At 38.5% G+C, this 19,003-nt stretch overlaps 1 protein-coding gene across 1 annotated transcript in view; it reads right to left on the bottom strand.

Annotated features, from left to right (window-relative positions):
* Positions 1–19,003, bottom strand: part of CCDC141 (coiled-coil domain containing 141) — a 158,165-nt gene that overhangs the window by 118,323 nt on the left and 20,839 nt on the right. The window contains exons 3-4 of the mRNA XM_081095260.1: positions 6,442–6,633; positions 2,658–2,766 (exon numbers count right to left, since the gene is read on the bottom strand). Of these exons, the coding sequence (XP_080951386.1) occupies positions 2,658–2,766; positions 6,442–6,633 (301 nt within the window). The remainder of the gene's footprint in view (positions 1–2,657; positions 2,767–6,441; positions 6,634–19,003) is intronic.

Genomic DNA, 19,003 nt, shown 5'->3' with positions numbered 1-19,003 from the left:
TTTGCATTTACAAAACCTTATTTTCTGACATAATACCTTGTAATGTGAGGCTCTTAGATACTTAATAAATTTCAATTGTTTGTTTTGATTGTCATACTAAAAAAAGTAACATTAAAGTATATTTGCCATAATTATTAAGTATAAATAGCAAATTCAAGATAGATAAATGGGGAACGTACACAAGTTAAGTGAATTTATAGCTTTATACTCATCTTTCCAAATGAATATTTTCTAAAACATATCAAGGTCACAGTGTTAGCATTGAGGTCATGGGTGATGTTTCTTCCTAATACCTTTTTAAATTTTCCAAATATTTCTCCGTGGAGTTGTGTTTCTTAAACTCATCCAATGAGCATTTTCAAATATATACAAAAGTAGAGAGAATAGTATAATGAACCTATACCTGAAAAATTTAAGATATATAAAAAATCTCAGAATAAGAAAGTAATATGATTGTTCCTTTGAGGAAGCTTCTTCAGAATTATGTTTATTTTAAGAAGACAGTTGGAAAACTAAAGGGTGCATCATTTGCAAGCCACCTAGTCTGTGGTATTTTGTTATAACAGTCTGAACAGACTAATTTAGATATGAAGTCCTTAACTTAAAATCAGAATTTTGTCCTTAAATATGCATTTTAAATCAGCTAATCTTAATCATATCCCACTGAATTAGCTGTTTGGCAAATCTCATCTACCCCCATTATATGAAGCCACCACTGAGCATATGAATTGGGAGCCTAATCAGAGTCCCCTGTAATCCTTATGCTTCAGTTATTATACAGAGGAACACACAAATGCCACGAGAAACATGTCATCAGGGTGGCAGAATATTTTTTCATCACAAAAATAAACTACGTTCCCTGTCCTCAGCATGCATTTTCATCCATCTCCTCAGGTTAAGAGGAGGCCAGTGGACACCTGCAGACTGTATCAGCGAAAGGCAGGACACGGGTCCTGCTGTCAGCCGGATGCCAGGGCACTGCAGTCCAAGGCCTGCACGCCAAGCTCCCTGTGCCACAGACCCAGGTGCCTCTGAAGGAGCCAACAACAACAACAAAACAGCATTAAAGCTACTCTCCCCTTCCAGCTCCAACCCAGCGTATTTATGGAAAATCCCACTTCCTCCACCCCTCTGGATTGCCTCAGTACTGAACCTCCTCAGCAAAAGCAACCATCACTGTCCGGTTTCCAGAGGTCAGATTGCTATGTGATGATCATGTTGGTCGCATGAAGACTGAATGGAGACCACAGACTGAATCTCAGCGACCTGGACTCAGACTCACTTTCCAGTATCCAAAGAGGAATTGTTTGTGATTCTGTCGGCCCCCTTTGGACCCAGTGAGATTGCTGTTCCTGTACAACAAAAGTGAGCAGGCCGCTGCTTTAGGGATGTTCTTTTTGATGCTGTTTATAATCCCTACTAGTGATAGGTCCTAATGAACAATAATCAGTTAAAATTACATGTCTATGTGTGGTAGCATCTCATCAAAATTTACACAGGAAAGACTGAGTTGTTTAATTTTTGAGTTTTAGAAAAGTAATGATCTAGTATCTAGAGTCCCTTTGGCGGGTGATAGAAACAAAAAATCTATTTGTGGCTTTAAAAATACCTTTTGTCCCTGTCCAGCATGATCAAGCTGGTCAAGCTAGAAGCTGAGTTAGAATTGTGACAAATGAGTTCAGGAAACCATCCACTCCCACCCAGTTCTATTTGGCAGCAATAATTAGAAAAACGCATTAGGAAGGAAAGAAGTGTTGTTCCTCTCTAACCTGCTTCTACAGAAAGATTCTAGTAAACAGCTACTGTTCCACAAATGGCTTCCATATTAGAATTCTGTCCACCCCAAATTCTGGTAGAAAAGGGCTAGCACACAAATTGTTGGTTAACCATTAGACTATAGTTGTTCAGAGGGAATTGAAAGTCTGTTTTATTAAATTGTTTTAATCTGGGAAATTTTCACTACTCTTCTTTTTCCTGTTTTTATTGCAACAGTGAAAGAGGGATTTTCCTTATTCAGAGCTGTTATTTAAAGTTGACCTCAATTTACTGTCCCTGAGAAGAAACATGCACTGAATTCAACCATTTATTTGACCAAGAAATATTTCTCGAGGATCCACCAGGAACCATCACCTTGCCAGAAGCTGAGGATACACAGATGAACCCAGTAAAAATGGCCCCTGTCCTCAGGAACCACATCCAGAAGACTGAGAACTCCCAGAGTTAGCAGGATCCTTCAGAGGCTGGCCCTCTACCATCTCCTTAGAACCATTTACAACTACTTCTTTCTTGCAGAAGATGACCAAGAAAAGAGCTTTCATTTACCTTTCTTGGAATGAGCTAAAGTATACACAAACAGATAAATTAAAAATATATTGTCCTGTCCAGCCAGTGTGGCTCAGTGACTGAGCATCGACCTATGAACCAGGAAGTCATGATTCCATTCCCAGTCAGGGCACATGCCCGGGTTGCAGGCTCGATCCTTTATAGGGGGCGTGCAGGAGGCAGCCAATCAACGATTCTCTTTCATCATTGATGTTTCTCTCTCTCTCTCCCTCTCCTTTCCTTTCTGAAATCAATAAAAATATGTCCGACATGAGCATTCTCACATTAACGTCTCTATTTTAAAAGCTCATGTGAGGAACAAACATAAATCTTGCCTTTGGTGTGATGTTCATGAAGCTGAAGAAGCGACCTTAAGGACTCGGCAGTCTCGAACTCCTGGGTGTTCTGGAGGAACTCTTCAGCTTGGTCAATTTTAATAGCAAACTGCAACAGAAACACAGGGGAAAGACATTTGAAAAGCCAAAAATCAATATGCCACTTTAATTATATGAATTAATGGCCTGGATGACTCTGTATGTGTTTGTGTGAGGATGTGTGTTTATGAGGCACGTGCTGGCTTAGGGTGCTTGTGTGCGAGTGTGCATTCACATGTAGTCAACTTACAAAATACCAAGGCAAGAACTTTTTTCTCATTCTTTTGCATTCCTCTTATACCTGGAAATATACCATGTATGCTGAAATAAGCCAACTTGCTTACTTTTCAGATGTATGTTAAAATTTTCAACTAAAAGTTTTGTGTCCTATGTAATGAATATAGCCACTTCTAATATTATAAGGCACTTTGTACATGAATTACCACAAAGTTTGCTAGGAGAAACCAACAGAAGTTTGGCTAACCAGTGGCGACATAATTATAAGTAAATTTAACCTAAGAAGCCATTTAGAGGGAAGGTTGCAAAAACAGGGTTTTTTTCCTCTATAATTAGACCTAGAACTGAAAAAAGCAAGTTTCAAAATAATACATAGTCTAATCCTATTTCTAAACTTGATCTTAGCCAAAAGGCCAAGAAGCAATGTCTAATCCTGTTTTATACAAAGCAAACATATATATATATATATATATATATATATATATATATATATATACTTGTACACAAAGTGGTCTGAGAAGATATACACCAAATGGTTACATTTATGAGAAGGAATGGGATTAGGTATAGGTTAAGGAACATAAAAGTTTAGTTTTTACATCTATAATTTGTAATTTTGTTTGAATTTTTATAAATAATTTTATGCATTATTTATATAAATAAAATAAGATTTGATGCAGCAAGGATGAAAATTTTCTCCTCCATTTCAAAAAATAATGAATAGCAATTTGACACCCTCAATGGTGAGGAATATGACTGATATCTTCTTCTGTGTTTCTCCATGGAGGAAAGAGAAAGGGCAGATGCTTGAAGTAATATTAAAATCCTCAGGAGGCTCATCTTAGAAACAAGCTTTAGAAAAGGACAAAACATCCTTGGTTATGCTATTATAGCATTTCATAGTAGCAGACAAAGAGCTGGTTTGTTTTAACACTAAGATTCAAAGGTAATTATTATACTTTATTAGAGCATTTAATCAACATGTTCACCTTTGGACCAAGTGTAGAATAAACCCGTAAAGGCTAAGTATCATGTAGAAAGACAAAAGCCTATCACAGTGCTGGTCTTCCTTTTCAAGATTTTTCCGAACTGTCACTTTAAATTTAGAGATTTTCGATATTTTTATACAATTATTTGATTAACAAGATTTGTGGTATGCCTGGCCAGCATGGCTCAGTGATTGAGTATCGACCCATGAACCCAGGAAGTCCCGGTTCAATTCCTGGTCAGGGCACATGCCTGGGTTGCAAGCAAGATCCCTAGTGTGGGGCATGCAGGAGGCAGCCGATCAATCATGCTCTCTCATCATTGATGTTTCTATCTCTCTCTCCCTCTCCCTTCCTCTCTGAAATCAATAAAAATATATATATTTTAAAAATATGTGTTATGATCATTACGATAGCCCTATGAGACCCAGTTATAAACGGCATGGAAAGATGAGAGACTAATGAGCATGTCTCCTTTGGAAATACAGGGCAAGCCGCCGCCACCCTATCAGAACCTGACGGGCACCTGCCATTGTCACTGAGGGACAATGTCTCTAAATTGAAGCATTATGTTTGAGAAGAGAAAAACCTTTCTGATGGTTAAGGCTAGGAGCCAGAAACTGTCCTTTACGATTATCAACCATGCAATAAGAAATCACGTGTAGTTCTAAAGAACTCTTGAATGCATACAGTTCAATGAGGGAATCCACCCACACATCATTTACATCTCTAATGCATTCCATTTCTAATAACTGATTTTAAAGGCATTCTTTGGGCAGAAACTTCAAAGAAAAATTAAAAAAAAAATAAAAACCCTATAGGTGATTTCTTTTTATTCCCTGTAGAACATTACAAAAAGTTTTGGAGTGACTATATTTCAGAGCTTGTTACGTTAAATTTTAAAAATAAACAATTTTACTCAGAAATAAAACTTCCCGAATGTACTGTTAAGTGTTATCTCATGTATATTTTATTTTCTTCACTTTTCTCCTGACTGTGGCTTGTACAGGATAGAAATGGTGATGGGGGAAATTTTTTTGAAAACCCTATTCTTAATGTCACTCTCTCTTTTTTTAATCACTAATGAAAATTGCCTTGGCATTCACAGGGAGCAGGGAAGATCATGTAGGAGTTTGCCTTAAGCTAAGTATGAAGGTGTCCACAAAATTGGAAGCGAAAAATACAAAAAAAACAATTAGCCATTTCACTAGGAATCAGAGTGTGTGGTTGAATTACAGGTTAACTTATTACTTCTTTTTATTTCATGAGTATGTAAGAGTCATCTCTCATCATGGAGAAAATCAGGAAAAACAAATGCTACTACACAGTGAGAAACAAATCTTCCACCTCGTGTTTAAAAAATATATTTTCTTGTTCTAAATGAGCTGGATGTAAAGGGCAGTTGGCACCGATACCCACTTACTTAGATGGAATAAATCAAATGTATCTATAATTTGACCTCTGTGGGTATATTTCACCTGGTTATTTCTTTTCAGAAAAGAAAACGGTGCATAGAACTTTTTCCCAAGATGATCTGTAAAATGAATTGTGAGTTGGGCTTCCGAGTGCAAATTGTGGAAAACAAACTTTGAGAGTTAGAGGTTTTTGTTCCTCCTTCTAACTTTTAACCGAGTTCGTGATGCATGAGATTGTCTACCCCAATTTTCATGTTCTATTACTAATCTCCTTCCTTCATTATTTTGAATTTAAGCCCTGAATTTCCAGCTTGGAAATGTCATATTTTTCAAAGCTCATGCTTTATCATAATGAAGCAGAGCTCTCACATCAAAATGAATGTACTGCCACTTGACAGAGAAGTTAAAAGTGAAATTTCCAATAACTGTCTCATACCAAACATAACATGTCTTTTGATGTTCTTTGAGCCTCACATTTTGAAATTGGGAACCTCAAAAAAATTGCAGAATTTAAGAAAAAAATCATAGGGGGGAATGACCTTCTTAGGTCCAGGACTTTTCCCTTCCCTTGCGTTTTAATGAGTTCAAGCTATAGGAACTCAAAGATATGCCTTTAAAAGTACTTTATGAAATGCTATGCTTACAAGTCAGACATTCTGTGGAATATTTTGCAATTCCCTTTGCATAAGCAGAAGTTTTAATCAACAAATTTTAGTCAATAAGAACACTTTCCACCACCATTTCCTATAATCAGGGGAAATCATTTGATTTAGTAATTATATTAGTGTTTTCTACACAAGGAAATATATCATAATGATTTATAAGTAAGAGTTCCCATTTTCACCTAATACTTTACTTAATTTTAATGGACTATACTTAGTTTTTAAAGGTTTGAAGGCCTACATTTAAAATATTTATCTTCTGACAAACAAAAAATTAGATGATATATATGTACATATATATACACATATATACACATATATATATAATATCTTGGTTATTCTGCTGTTTTTTGCAATGTCTATTTGCAGAAATAAAATATTTTCAGGAGTGCTATTCATTTGCTCTGTTATAGAGAAGGGAGACTTTAAAAAAAAGAATACAAACCTCCAAGGCACTTTCAAAAAATTCAGAGGTCAACCTGAGAAGCTCCCTTCTTCTTTCAAGCATGGAGACCAGGGCTGCCCATGCTTCGCCCAGGGTGCTGGCCATGGCATCGTACACCTGACTCTGATCCTTATTCTCTTCAGCTGTCCTGTCCGCTTCCTGCAGGAGCTCCCATACCCGATCTTCCAAAGCCTAAGTCCAAGGGAAAAACAAGGTATAAGGCAGAGGACCAGTCAATGTAAAAATACAGCATCACATTTTAAACACTTGGATATTTGAAACTGTATGTGGTCTAGGACGGTCTAGAAGAGAATTTATAAACTCCAGCTGCTATGCAGGCAGGCACATCAAGCAGGCAGGATGGAGCAGTGGAAATTATGGTAAACCAGGGAGCATGCCAGGCTAAAGGCATTCACGTCAATTGTTCAAACACTAACAATTTATCAAAGGTGCACATCTACATTCCCAGGGGTACAGAATATTGTGTTAACCTCACATTAAAAAAAAAAAAAAAGCTGCCCAGCCTGTGTTGCTCAGTGGTTGAGCGTCAACTCATAAGCCAGAAGGTCACATGACAGTTTTAAACATGTTGGTGCTTAACAACAGAGCATTAAAATATGTAAGTAAAAACTGACATAACTATGAGGAGAAATAGACAAATCTACCATTAGAGTTGGAGACTTCAACATTTCTCCATCAATAACTAAAATACCCAGCAAGCAGAAAATTATTGAGGATATAGAAATAAACAACATCCCCAGTCAACTGAATATAATTGACATGTATAGACTACTATGTCCAACAACAGAGAAATATACATTGTTCTCCAGCTCACGTGAAACATTTACTAAGATAGACTATCTGCTGATTTTTACCTAGGCTTTTTCAAATGAATTTTACTTTTTTTATTTATATCTTCCTATATGTTTTGAATTTTTTATGAAAATATATTATTTTTATCATTGGAGGAAATATGATGTTCAATTTTTGCAACTATGTAAAAGAGACCTATTCAGAAAAACAAAAAGAAAACATGCCATTGCTATACTGAAATAGTGAACCCGAGTTATTTCCAATTAAAGTTCTAGAACAGTTTTTTTCCTTCCTTACACTTTTAAATTATATCCTAAAACATAAACACTTCAACTGTATTATTATTCCCAGCTATTTGCTGTTTCTTTCTGTAAAAGGATTGTACCCTCATGCCTTCTAACATCAGACTTGTCCATGTGACTTGCTTAGACTAATGAAATGTAAACAGTTTTGTGTGCGACTTCTTAGCAGAAGTTTTAAGAACTGATGAAGATCCTATCATGAAGATATGCAAAACTGAATTGTAATTGCCATGAAGCAAACATGTAATGTAAGAAATAAAATCTGTGACTATGAGCCACTGCTGTTGGGGGATTATTTGTTACCCTACGACTGCCAGATAGATTGACAAATGTAAAATCATTTGTTAGACATTATACATTCAAGGTTCTCTTGTGCTTAATACAGAAGGAAAATAATTCACAATGCAACAAACCAAAATATCTAGACCAGAGTCTGACAATTTCATAGCTAACTCAAAAAAGTCTCCGGCAGATTGTGTTGGACATGCCAACGAGTTCTTCAGAGACATCCACTGAATATGTGCCATCTCTGTTCTCTTTGGTCTTTAGGCTAAAACAAACTAATGATTGTCTAAATTGCCAATAGAGATCACCAAATGCATATACTTTCTGTTTTTTAAAAAATATCTTTGTATTGATTTCAGAGAGGAAGGGAGAGGGAGAGAGAGATAGAAATATCAATAATGAGAGAGAATCATTGATCAGCTGCCTCCTGTACACCCCACTGGAGATCAAGCCCGCAACCTGGGCATGTGTCCTGACCTGGAATCGAACCTGGTTCATAGGTCAGCGCTCAACCACTGAGTCATGCCTGCCAGGTGCATTTTCTTTCTTATACTGCTATTTGAGAGCATGATATCTAGGCATTTCCTTCCTCTGTGACAAGCTTTAGGTTATCTTAAGGGCTGATTAACTTTGTATTGTGCATGTGTTTCATTTCATACTTTTTGTCAATGGAATAACTTAGCCTCAGTTTCCACATATACTAGCCAAAAATATGTAAGGAGAAGAAAAAGATTATATTAGGAGTTTTAATTTTAAGATATGTTATTTGTATGACAAAGACTGTAGTAAGAAATAAAATTAGGAGAACTTGATAATTCCATGCTGGAGATGCAGAAGAGAATAATAAATAATAGGCAATGAATTCATTCTCGAGCAAAAAGCAAGTGAACACTTAACCTTTTAGTGATATTTTTCAGATTTGACATGAAGGTGATAAAATAAATCTGAAGTTGACTATTTCCATGGCTAATAAGGTTGTTTCTGGAATTATTTTTTACATAGAATTCTTTCAGCCCTCTTAAACACATATGACTTAGTTCTTCTTAATACTGTTCTTTTACCACTTAAGTGACACTTTATAAATCAGTGATGCAGAGGTTTTGGGGGCAAGCAGCTTGGAGGACTACAATACTGGCTTCCAGTATTTCCCATGACCTCCAATATGAACTGCAAAATGTTCTATTCTCTGGAATTCCAAGGCCAGAACATAATTGCAGAACCCTCTGGGTTTAATTTGGTACAAGTTGCACTTTCTTGGAGATTTTCTTCAAGAAAACCAGCAGACATTTTGCTTTAAGGATTGGCAGAGAACAGCTCTAACTTCTCTTGGAATTTAGATTACTCTTGGGGTGCTGGGACCAGAGGCCAAGTGCAGTTCAATGTTCCCCAGGGCCAATCCAACACCATCTGAAAATACTGGAGGAGAGAGGGATTCAAACAGAGTGAACTAGTCAGGACTCATAGAGCAGGAATATTTTTCAGCCAATCCAAAATCTCAGCATAATGATCAATTGAAGTATATTTCTGTGAGATTCCTGAAATGGAGCATGATCTGAACCCAAAGCCAAAATACAGCATCTGGGTGTTCTATATACAACACGTGGGTCTCTGTGATATGTCTTCAGCTTTGATAAAGGTGTTAGGAATCTGGTGTCCTACATATGCTGCCTGCACTGAGGAAATACTGTTCTATTTTATTGCCCATTGCTGAGTCCCCAATGAGATTAGCTCTTTCTCCCCACCACCACCACAAGTAATAAGATATCATCATTTAGATAGCCTGAAACACAAATGCAAGTCATGTACTAATGAGAGGGCTAGAGGGCATAACACCCCATACATGCTCAAAAAGATGATTTCAAGTCTGTAAAGGAAACACAAAAACATAAATTCTGTCTTGCTCAGATTTATGGCTCCAACACCTATCATTGGTTTTCAACAATAAATGCCCCGAAACGAGTGTTTGAAAACATGTTGAGGCATTTTTAGTTGTGTCAATGTGTTTGTGTGGCTTGTGGGGGAGGGGCCTGATGAAGGACTGTCCCACCAAACAGCAACCCTACTGAGAAACACAGACTGCACTGCACATAGTAGGGGCTCAATAAATGTTTGTGGTCGAACATGGGAAGAGGTCTAAGAGGTTTCTTTCTCTTGAAAATCATTTAGTTTTATTTCACAGGCTGATAGAGGAGAGTTGAAAGGCCAATTGTTTCCATCTGACATCATCTTCAGGAAGCCTCTCTAACAAACCACAACGCAGCACCATCCCGGAGCAGCAGCACTCCGTTCCTTTTGAAACAAACCTTTCCATAGTTATTAGAAAAAGCTTTCTGGGACTGGACCAAAATTTGCCTCCTCATTCTCCAGATTGCAACACATCCCAGCGTTCTAATTGTGAAAAACTCCCTGACAACATCCTACACGTCTTCTATCTCTCTTACTTCTTATTTAAGAGTCCTGAAGAGTTTCTTTAAAAGTGCATGGGATTTAAATACTATAGAAATTAAAAGCAGCAAGCCGGAGGATATGATTTTGAACAGTTGAAGCGAGCCTGGTGCTTCACTCCATCTCTCCCAACTGCCTCTCTCAGTTGCTGTCAGCTATAGTTGGAGTTATTGTCTAAATGGAGGGAAGAAGCTCTTCCAGCTTAAAGACTATAAAAAATCATTAGGCCAAAAGGTGAATTAATATCTGAAAACACTTCTAAAAAAGGAGAAATCTCCTTTTGGCATGTCTTATTTATCACTGCAGTCATAATACTTCAATACAAGTAGTATTTGTTTAGTGCTTTACAATTAAAATTTTTTATTATCACCAGCGTATTTATAACATCCTCAATCAACAGGCACCTGTAGAAACTATTTCACTTAAATGGAAAGGGTGCTTTCTGTCCTCCATTGAAGCTAAAACCAAACTACCACTTGTTCAAATACAATAATAACCTCAATGACTCTGATGGTTCAGAGAAGGTAACATCTAATGGAATCGGAAGTTATTCAAGAAGGTAGTCATTCATCCATGCTCTCATTCATTCAGCAAGAATTGTTCAATCATCTCTTAAATGGTACAAATTGTGTTAATATATATAAGACATTGAGAAGGGGTACATCTAGTTATGATTGTGTTGTTTTCCTTTCTTTCTTAACACTCATCCACTTCTCATACCTGAATGGCTTCCATCCCCAACATCCTACTGAAATACATATTCTTGTATTCGTCACAATGACCTCATATTTGTCAAGGCCAACAATCCTCATTTAATCACTTCTTTGTGATTAATACTGTTATGTGCTCCTTAAATTTTTCCTCTTTCATTTGCTTTTAGTACACTCTGCTTTTCCTCCTGTGTTTCGGCTCTTTCACAGATGCACTTTCTCTGCCTATTTTTAAATGTCTAGTTGTTCCAGGAGACAATTGTCTTTGCTCTTTTCTTCTTACTTAACAAGTGAGTGTCAGGGGAGGGGCTGAGGAAACTATATCAAAACCAACTGTGTGACTTTTTCAAACTATACTTAATTTCTTCCACAAGTTCTGATGTGACAGAGGGCAAGGGACCCCAACGTTTGAATGGACTATCACAATGAGCCACTACTACTGATTAGATTGTCTCCATATAATACATGGGAGGGTGGGGTGCAGAAGAAAGAGTAAGTATCATAGTTCCACACCTCTTTCCAAGTGAATGCATAATTTTTTCAATGGCTTCCCATGGATTTTAAGATAAAATCTTATCTTACTTTTCTCTGCTCATTCCCTCACACTGCTCTCCAGCCTTCTGAAATTCTTGTGGTTCCCTGACACTCACACAGTCTAACCTTTCTGCTACAACCCAGAATGCTCTTCTTTCTTGCCTCACACTCTTCCCACTCCCTCCTGTGCCTCACCTATACCCAAATAATTCCTATCATCCTTCAAGACACTGTTCAGGGGTTAACTCTTTCAACAAGCCTTCCCTTACCCTCATCCTCTATGGGTCTTGGGTATTTGTCCCTCTAAAATGCCTTTCACTATCATAGCAATTGTTTTATGATTATTAAAATAATGTCAGTCCATTATTTCATATTTAAAATGCAGGAAATTTTTAAAAATAAAAATTACCTACAATTCCAATGGCCAGAGATAACCACCATTATTATTCACATGGTTTTACATAAACACACACACTCAGAGAATCACATGGCAGTGATTTTCAACCTTTTTCATCTCATGGCACACATAAACTAATTACTAAAATGTTGTGCCATGTTGGAGAGATTTTGGAAAATGAAGATTCCTGGGTCCCACTTCAAAGGATTCTGATTCAATATATGTGAAGTAAAATAACTGGAAATCTCTGTTTCTTTAAAAAAAAATCTCACTTGATTCTGATGTATAACCACCTTCCCACACATCATTCTTCTAGGGGATGGAAAACAAGACATCTATCCATGGGTGAGTATTAGGGCTTTTAAAAGCCGTTCTATTGCTACCTATAGGCTTATCAGGGTGTCTGAAAATTTCTCCCTATGGTAATTCTTCTAATGTAGGCATTTTCACTATAAAGTTCTGATAACAGTGCATAAAAAAAGGTCACTCCTTGCCTAACACTTGTCAGTGACTATTCATCAGACATAAGATAAAAAGAAACGTCCTTTCTGTTGCATACTTGGCCCTCCAGGACCTAGTCACTGCCTACCTGTCCATCCTGTCTTTCTCATGACCCTTTTCCCAAACCCCTCTCCCTAGCCCATGGTCCAACCATACAAAACTACTTACTGCTCTCTCAATGCTCCACACTGGGTCATTCCTGGGGACTTGGTATGTGCTTTTCCTACTGCTCAGGCTATCTACCTATCCTTATATCCCTGGAAAATAATCTTAGAAAGAATTCCCTGATTCCTTCCTATACTGTCCTTTTCTCTAAAACTATATTTTATGTTTTTCTGCTGAAGCCCCTCCAAATATATGGGGCTTCCTTGTTTAAATACCCATCCTGTGTAATGATTTATATGTAAATAATTTAATACTGGAAAGAGAAAGCAAATACAGAACAATGTTAACAATTAGTAAATCTAGGTAAAAGATTTCTGTATATTTGAAATATTTCAAAATGCAAAATTCCCCCAAACTGGTCCACCTTCATAGAAGATTCTTGCATGCAGGAACCATGCCATATGCATCTCTGCATTGCCCGCATTTAATTCAGTACCTGCTTCATTAACTATTGAGTGAATCAGTGAGAGGGAAGCTTTTACCTAGTGGAAAACAGGTTGAATTTCAGCTGAGGTTGGAAGGTGGGGGTTGGCATCATGGTGAAGGGTAAGGACTAGAATAAGCTGGGCTTTATAAATGGCTGACAGAAACTGTGTTTTTAAAAGGTAGCAAGTGTTAGACATGGTGAGTTGGGGTGAACTGGCTCCAAAGCAAATCTTGAGTATAACTTATACCTCTATGTCAGCACCAGCACTTCAAGAATTATTTTTGATTGGGGGTTGGGGAGGTTTTCCACATAGATAAAAATGTATCAGTCTATTCATTTGGAATTTCAATTTTCATACAGCAGAAATACATGTAAGTTGTAATTATCAAACTTTCAATGTTATCCAGATATTTTTAACTTTTAAATAATGACATCAAACTAAATGCCTGCCAGTGGCCTATTAGTCCAACTCTCCCACATCTTACTTGATTTGCAGCTAAATAGTTGGCCTTTGCAAAAAATAATCATCACTCTGGTCCTATCTTTTGACAGTGTTAACCTTGCTAAGGAGCCACATCATTCTACTGTAAACTGGAGAAACCCATCTTACCAATGAGCTTCCACTTCCTATTTATGACTTTCTGTGTGAGGTGGTCACCCCCCTTTCTGTCACTTCCTATTTATGACTTTCTGTGTGAGGTGGCCACCCCCCTTCCTGTCCCTTAAGAGTTAAACACACTGGGTTCCCACCTCTCTGGTCTTCTCTAAACCCTTTAGACCTTCAATCCCCGCCACCTGCTCTGAAATATAATACAGCCCTCCCTTCACCTGGGTGCCATCCTTAAATGTGAAGAAAGTGGCAGCTGGGTTACACAAAATATCACAAAGAGAAGTTAGACACTGTCTGAGGTGCAAAAAAATCATTCAATATATTTTCAAAGTCTAAAGAAAAAAAATAGATTTCTTATCCCTTGGGGGGAAAAAAGGACATTTTCAGACTTAAAAAAAAAAAAATCTGTTCTCAGATTGAAGAAACCTCAGGGCAGTCACCAAATAAAACACTGAGATTAATTGACAGAAACGGTAATAATGCGGGGGTTTTTTAAGCTTGTTGCTAAACAGAGCAAAATGGAATGCCCAGTTTACAGGGTAAGCAGACTTCATGTTGACAATGAGATATGGAGCTTCTAAGATGAGCCATCCATAAAAAATGGCTTGCCTCAGGACTCGGTCAAGGCCAGCTTAATTTAAGTTTTCCTCTCCCACTTGGTTAGTTATTAAACTCAGGAAAGTATTTTGGAATTGGATCTGAGAAAAAGACACCCTGGCAAACATCATAAAGTTGGTTATTTAAAGAGATGCTAAAAGGCACTCCTTTGCCTTTGGGCCCCAAAAGAATAGGAGACCAAAGATATTTTGTGATACTTGAAAAATGCACTCTGTCTTTTTAAGTGTCGCTTTGAAATCGCTGGTTTTAAGTATAGCATATTTTATGGACATTACACCACCTCGACTGCCATGCAGAGCACAAAAGGGATTATGGATTTTCTCTTCAGTGGAGCATTAAATGGTCCCCTGAATAGCAATTTTCCAAAAGAGCAAATATCTGTGGTATAGGCTGCATATGTTTTCCCAACACTGCAGAGTCTACCTGTAACACAGACTGTGAGATACAGGTAGAGTCTCCAGTTCATAGAAATAATCTCAGGTTTACCACTAAACTGAAGACAATTTAGGATACTTGAAAGCAATGAATGAAAAATTTAGAAGCTTTTGAAAATAGTAGTTAAGTTATATTATTTTGTTAATTCTCTTCCACATAACACCACAGATTTGTTTTGGGTTTTGCTGCTCTTTTTAACTGGAATACTTTGCACTTTCTCCCCACCCCCCCCCGCCCCCCCGCCTTTTTTTTTTTTTTTTTTTTTTGCCTATCCCAAACCTGCTCGCCTTCATGTCCAATTCCATTGCCACCATCTCCATGAAACCCTTCTATTCACTGCAGCCAAAAAGCAGTTTCTCCTTCCTCTGTATTTCTTTCTCACTTTATTTCCACCTTTCTAATGTGGATGTTATATTTCACTGTATAACACAATTGTGAATGAGCAAGTTTTAAATTAGGTGGATGATTAGCGAGACGAGAGCAAGGACTAGCTTACCCAGTTTTGTATGCCCTTCAGGGCAGTATGATATTTATTTTTTAAAGTTATTTGAAATAAGTTAACTGAAAAAAGCAAAAGAAGTAAAATCAAGTGCTTTAAAATCCATATTTGGAGAAGATGGGTCATTAAATTATTTTCCTAATAATTCCTTAAGAGCAAATATCCAGTTTCCATAGATCATAAGGTCCCAAAAGCAAAAGATCATAAGTTTCCATAGATCTTAAGATCATACCCTTCTTGGAGGATAGGGGGTAACGTGGGGATAAGGACACATATGTAATATCTTAATCAATAAAAAATATATTAAAAAAAAAAGATCATACCCTTCTTGCCTTTGGCCTCTCATGGCTCTAAGTTCAGGTCTTTGTGCTTTCTCCATGTTTTGGGTGATTTAAAAATATAACTGTGTCCTCTGAGCCAATGTTACAAGTCTACATGGCTCTGTCTACTTATCGTTAGAAAACAAAAGTCTATTTGGATCATAACACTTAATACTCCCAAATATTTCTCTTATCTTATGGGTCTCCCTAGAGACTCCAGGAATCATTAAAATATATTCACAGTCTATATTACTAATAAATAAAGCACTTTATATATATTTTAAAATACTACAATAACTTTTACTTCATATATGCAGAACATTAATGATGAGAGAGAATCACTCATTAGAAAGACCTATTAATACCAGGGCATCACTACTGTACTCTTAGATTGCTCATTACCACACTTTGTTCAGGGATTGTGTGGGGAGGGGCATACTTACTAATATAAAGGGGTAGCAGAAGGAGATCTTTGTGGTGAAGGAATCTTCCGTATGTTGACAGCAGAGGTGGTTACATTAATCTACACATTATAAAATGACACAGCTGTGCACATAATTTGTACCAATATCAGATTCCTGGTTTTCATATTACATCATAATTGTATAGGTTATAACCATTGGAAGAAACTAAGCAAAAGGTACACAGATCCTTTGTGAAAAAACTTTGCAGTCTCCTATGAATCTAAACTTATTTCTAAACATATTTTAAAAATTAAAAATATATAAAAATAAAATCTTGTAACTAAGTTAAACTGAATGGAACGCAATGACAAGAAGCATATACTGGGACCCTTCTGGGCATCTGGGATTATGTTTTTGCCCCATATTTACTTGTTATGCTACTTTGCATGTTATCTGTCTTCCTCTGTAGATTATAAGTTTCAAGAAGGCAATGACTTTTCTCTGTTTTCTTCACTGTTGAATCCCAAGAGTTTAGATAAATGCTTGCATATAGAATGTATTCAATAAAAATCTGGTGAATGAGACAAGATAGCAGATCACTGCTTTGCCATGTACAGGCAATAATTTATTATAATACATAAATTATACTCAGTCTCAGATTCTGATTATGAGAATTTTAAAAATCATACCAAAACACCTTTTTCTCTATCTTAATCTTGAGTTTCATTTATCCAAGTAATTGTAAGCACAAAGTTACTCTACCTGCTGCTTTTGTAAGTTCTAAGTAAACAAACAAAAATATGCCTTATTAGCCTTGAAGTATTCAACTTGACTCTGTAAAACACAAAAATGATTTTTAAAATATAAAGTTCTATTGTATTTTTAAAATAATAATATTGACTTTAAAAAGTTGAAAACTATAGTTCAAATTCATCAATATAGCTCTTAGTATACTTCACAATAATAGGAAGATCATGTATAAAAATAAGACAAGAGAAAATAATTTTGTGATCATTTATACTAATACTAGAGGCCCGGTGCACAAAAATTTGTGCACTCGGGGGTAGGGGACTCCTCAGCCCGGCCTGTGCCCTCTCGCAGTCTAGAACCCCTCAGGGGTGACCACTTGCTGGCTTAAGCCTGCTCCCCGGGGGATTGGGCCTAAGATGGCAATCAGACATCCCTCTGGCAGCCCGGCAGCCCTTGGGGGATGTCCATTTGCCAGTGGGGAGCAGACCTAAGCTGCAGTCAGACATCCTTAGTGCTGCTGAGGAGGCAGGAGAGGCTCCCGCCACCACCGCTGTACTGGCAGCCATCAGCCTGGCTTGTGGCTAAGCAGAGCTCCTCCCATGTGAGAGCGCCCTGACCACCAGAGGGCAGCTCCTGCATTGAGCATCTGCCTCCTGGTGGTCAGTGTGTGTCATAGTGACCAGTCATTCCCAGTCCTTCTGCTGTTAGGGTCAGTTTGCATATTACCCTTTTACTATATAGGATAGAGGCCTGGTGCACAGGTGGGGGCAGGCTGGTTTGCCCTGAAGGGTGTCCCGGATCAGGGTGGGGGTCCTGCTTGGGTGCCTGGACAGCCTGGATGAGGGGATGATGGCTGTTTGCAGCTGGTCACACCCCCTTCAGGGTGGGGGTCCCCACTGGGGTGCCTGGCCAGTCTGGGTGAGGGGCTGAGAGCCGTTTTCAGGCTGGTGGGTGACTGAAGCTCCCAACCTCTCCTTTTTCCTTTTTTTTTTTATTCTGGGATTTATTTACCTTCTATGGCTGTCACTGGAACTGAGAGCCAGCTTTAGCTCTGAGGCTCAGCTCCAGCTCTGAGACCTTGGCTGCTGAAAGCAGGTATCTGGGTTTGTTTGGCTTCTATAATTGAAACACTGTTGCAGCTCCAGCTCTGAGGCCTGGCTGGCTGAAAGCAGGTTTCTAGTGTTTGTTTAGCTTCTATAATTGCAACATTGTTGCTTCTGGAGCTCAGAGCTGGGCCGTGGCAGGCAGGGAACCTTGGCTTCCTCCATCACTAGAGCAAGCAAGCCTCATGTTTGCTTCAGCTGCGTGGCTGCCGGCCGCCATCTTTATTGGCAGTTAATTTGCATATCCTGCTGATTAGCCAATGGGAAGCGTAGCAGAGGTATGGTTAATTACCATGTTTGTCTATTATTAGGAAAAGGGTAATATGCTAATTAGGGCAGACGTCTTCCGGACATCCATCCCAACGTTCATCCAGACAAAGCCACAGCAGCTGCGAGGCCCAGCTCAGGCAGCTGTGGGCTCAGGAAGCCATGAGCCCTGGTGGCTGCGAGGCCCGGGGCTCAGGCCTCAAAGCCACTGCAGCCAGCAGTGGCAGCAACAGCAGGGTGATGAGGGCAGCACCTTCCCCTGATCAGCCCAGTCGCCTCCCGCAAAGGGAGAGATCCCCTGAGGGCTCCCAGACTGTGAGAGGGGGCAGGCCGGGCTGAGGGACCCCCCACTCCAGTGCATGAATTTTTGTGCACCAGGCCTCTAGTTAGTAATAAAGACTTTCTCACTATCACTATCACTTAGAATTCAGAGAGTTCCATTGAAAACATTTGTGTGTTTTAGTACAAGGATGCATTTTGTTCTGCCACTCAACATATAAGGAACTTCAGAGCCAAAATCCAAAAGTACAGTTCTACCAAATTTTGTCCTTAGCACTCTATATCAGCTATGTGACATCCCCCACAAGGTGCCACAGTACTCCTCTGGCCAAGAGCACTGCCATCACCAGAGGACCTAAGGGTCTTACTCCAGAATTATCCCTGCTGGAATGTGACTAGATCCAGGTCTCATATCCCCATCAGGGACCAGAGCATCCCCATTGCTGGCTGTGCTGTGGCAGCACTTTTTGTGGAATAAGGTGTACACTGCTTGATAGGATGAGGCTTGAGTGCCCAGCTTATGCCAGGAAGCCACAGGAGACAGCATAGTGGAAAGATCACAACAAACTAAATTTTAATCAGAGTGGGTGTCCCAGCTCAGCCAGTTACCAGCTCTGAGCAAGACATCAAACCTTTCTGAGTATCTATTATTGGTTGTCAGAGGTGGGAGTGGAGGTAATGGGTCAGAAGGTACAAAT

The sequence above is a fragment of the Myotis nattereri genome (assembly GCF_964212035.1).
Source record: "Myotis nattereri genome assembly, chromosome: 7".
Lineage (NCBI taxonomy): Eukaryota > Metazoa > Chordata > Mammalia > Chiroptera > Vespertilionidae > Myotis > Myotis nattereri.
Note: the sequence above shows the minus strand (reverse complement) of the source record. Positions and strands in the feature narration are given on the sequence as shown.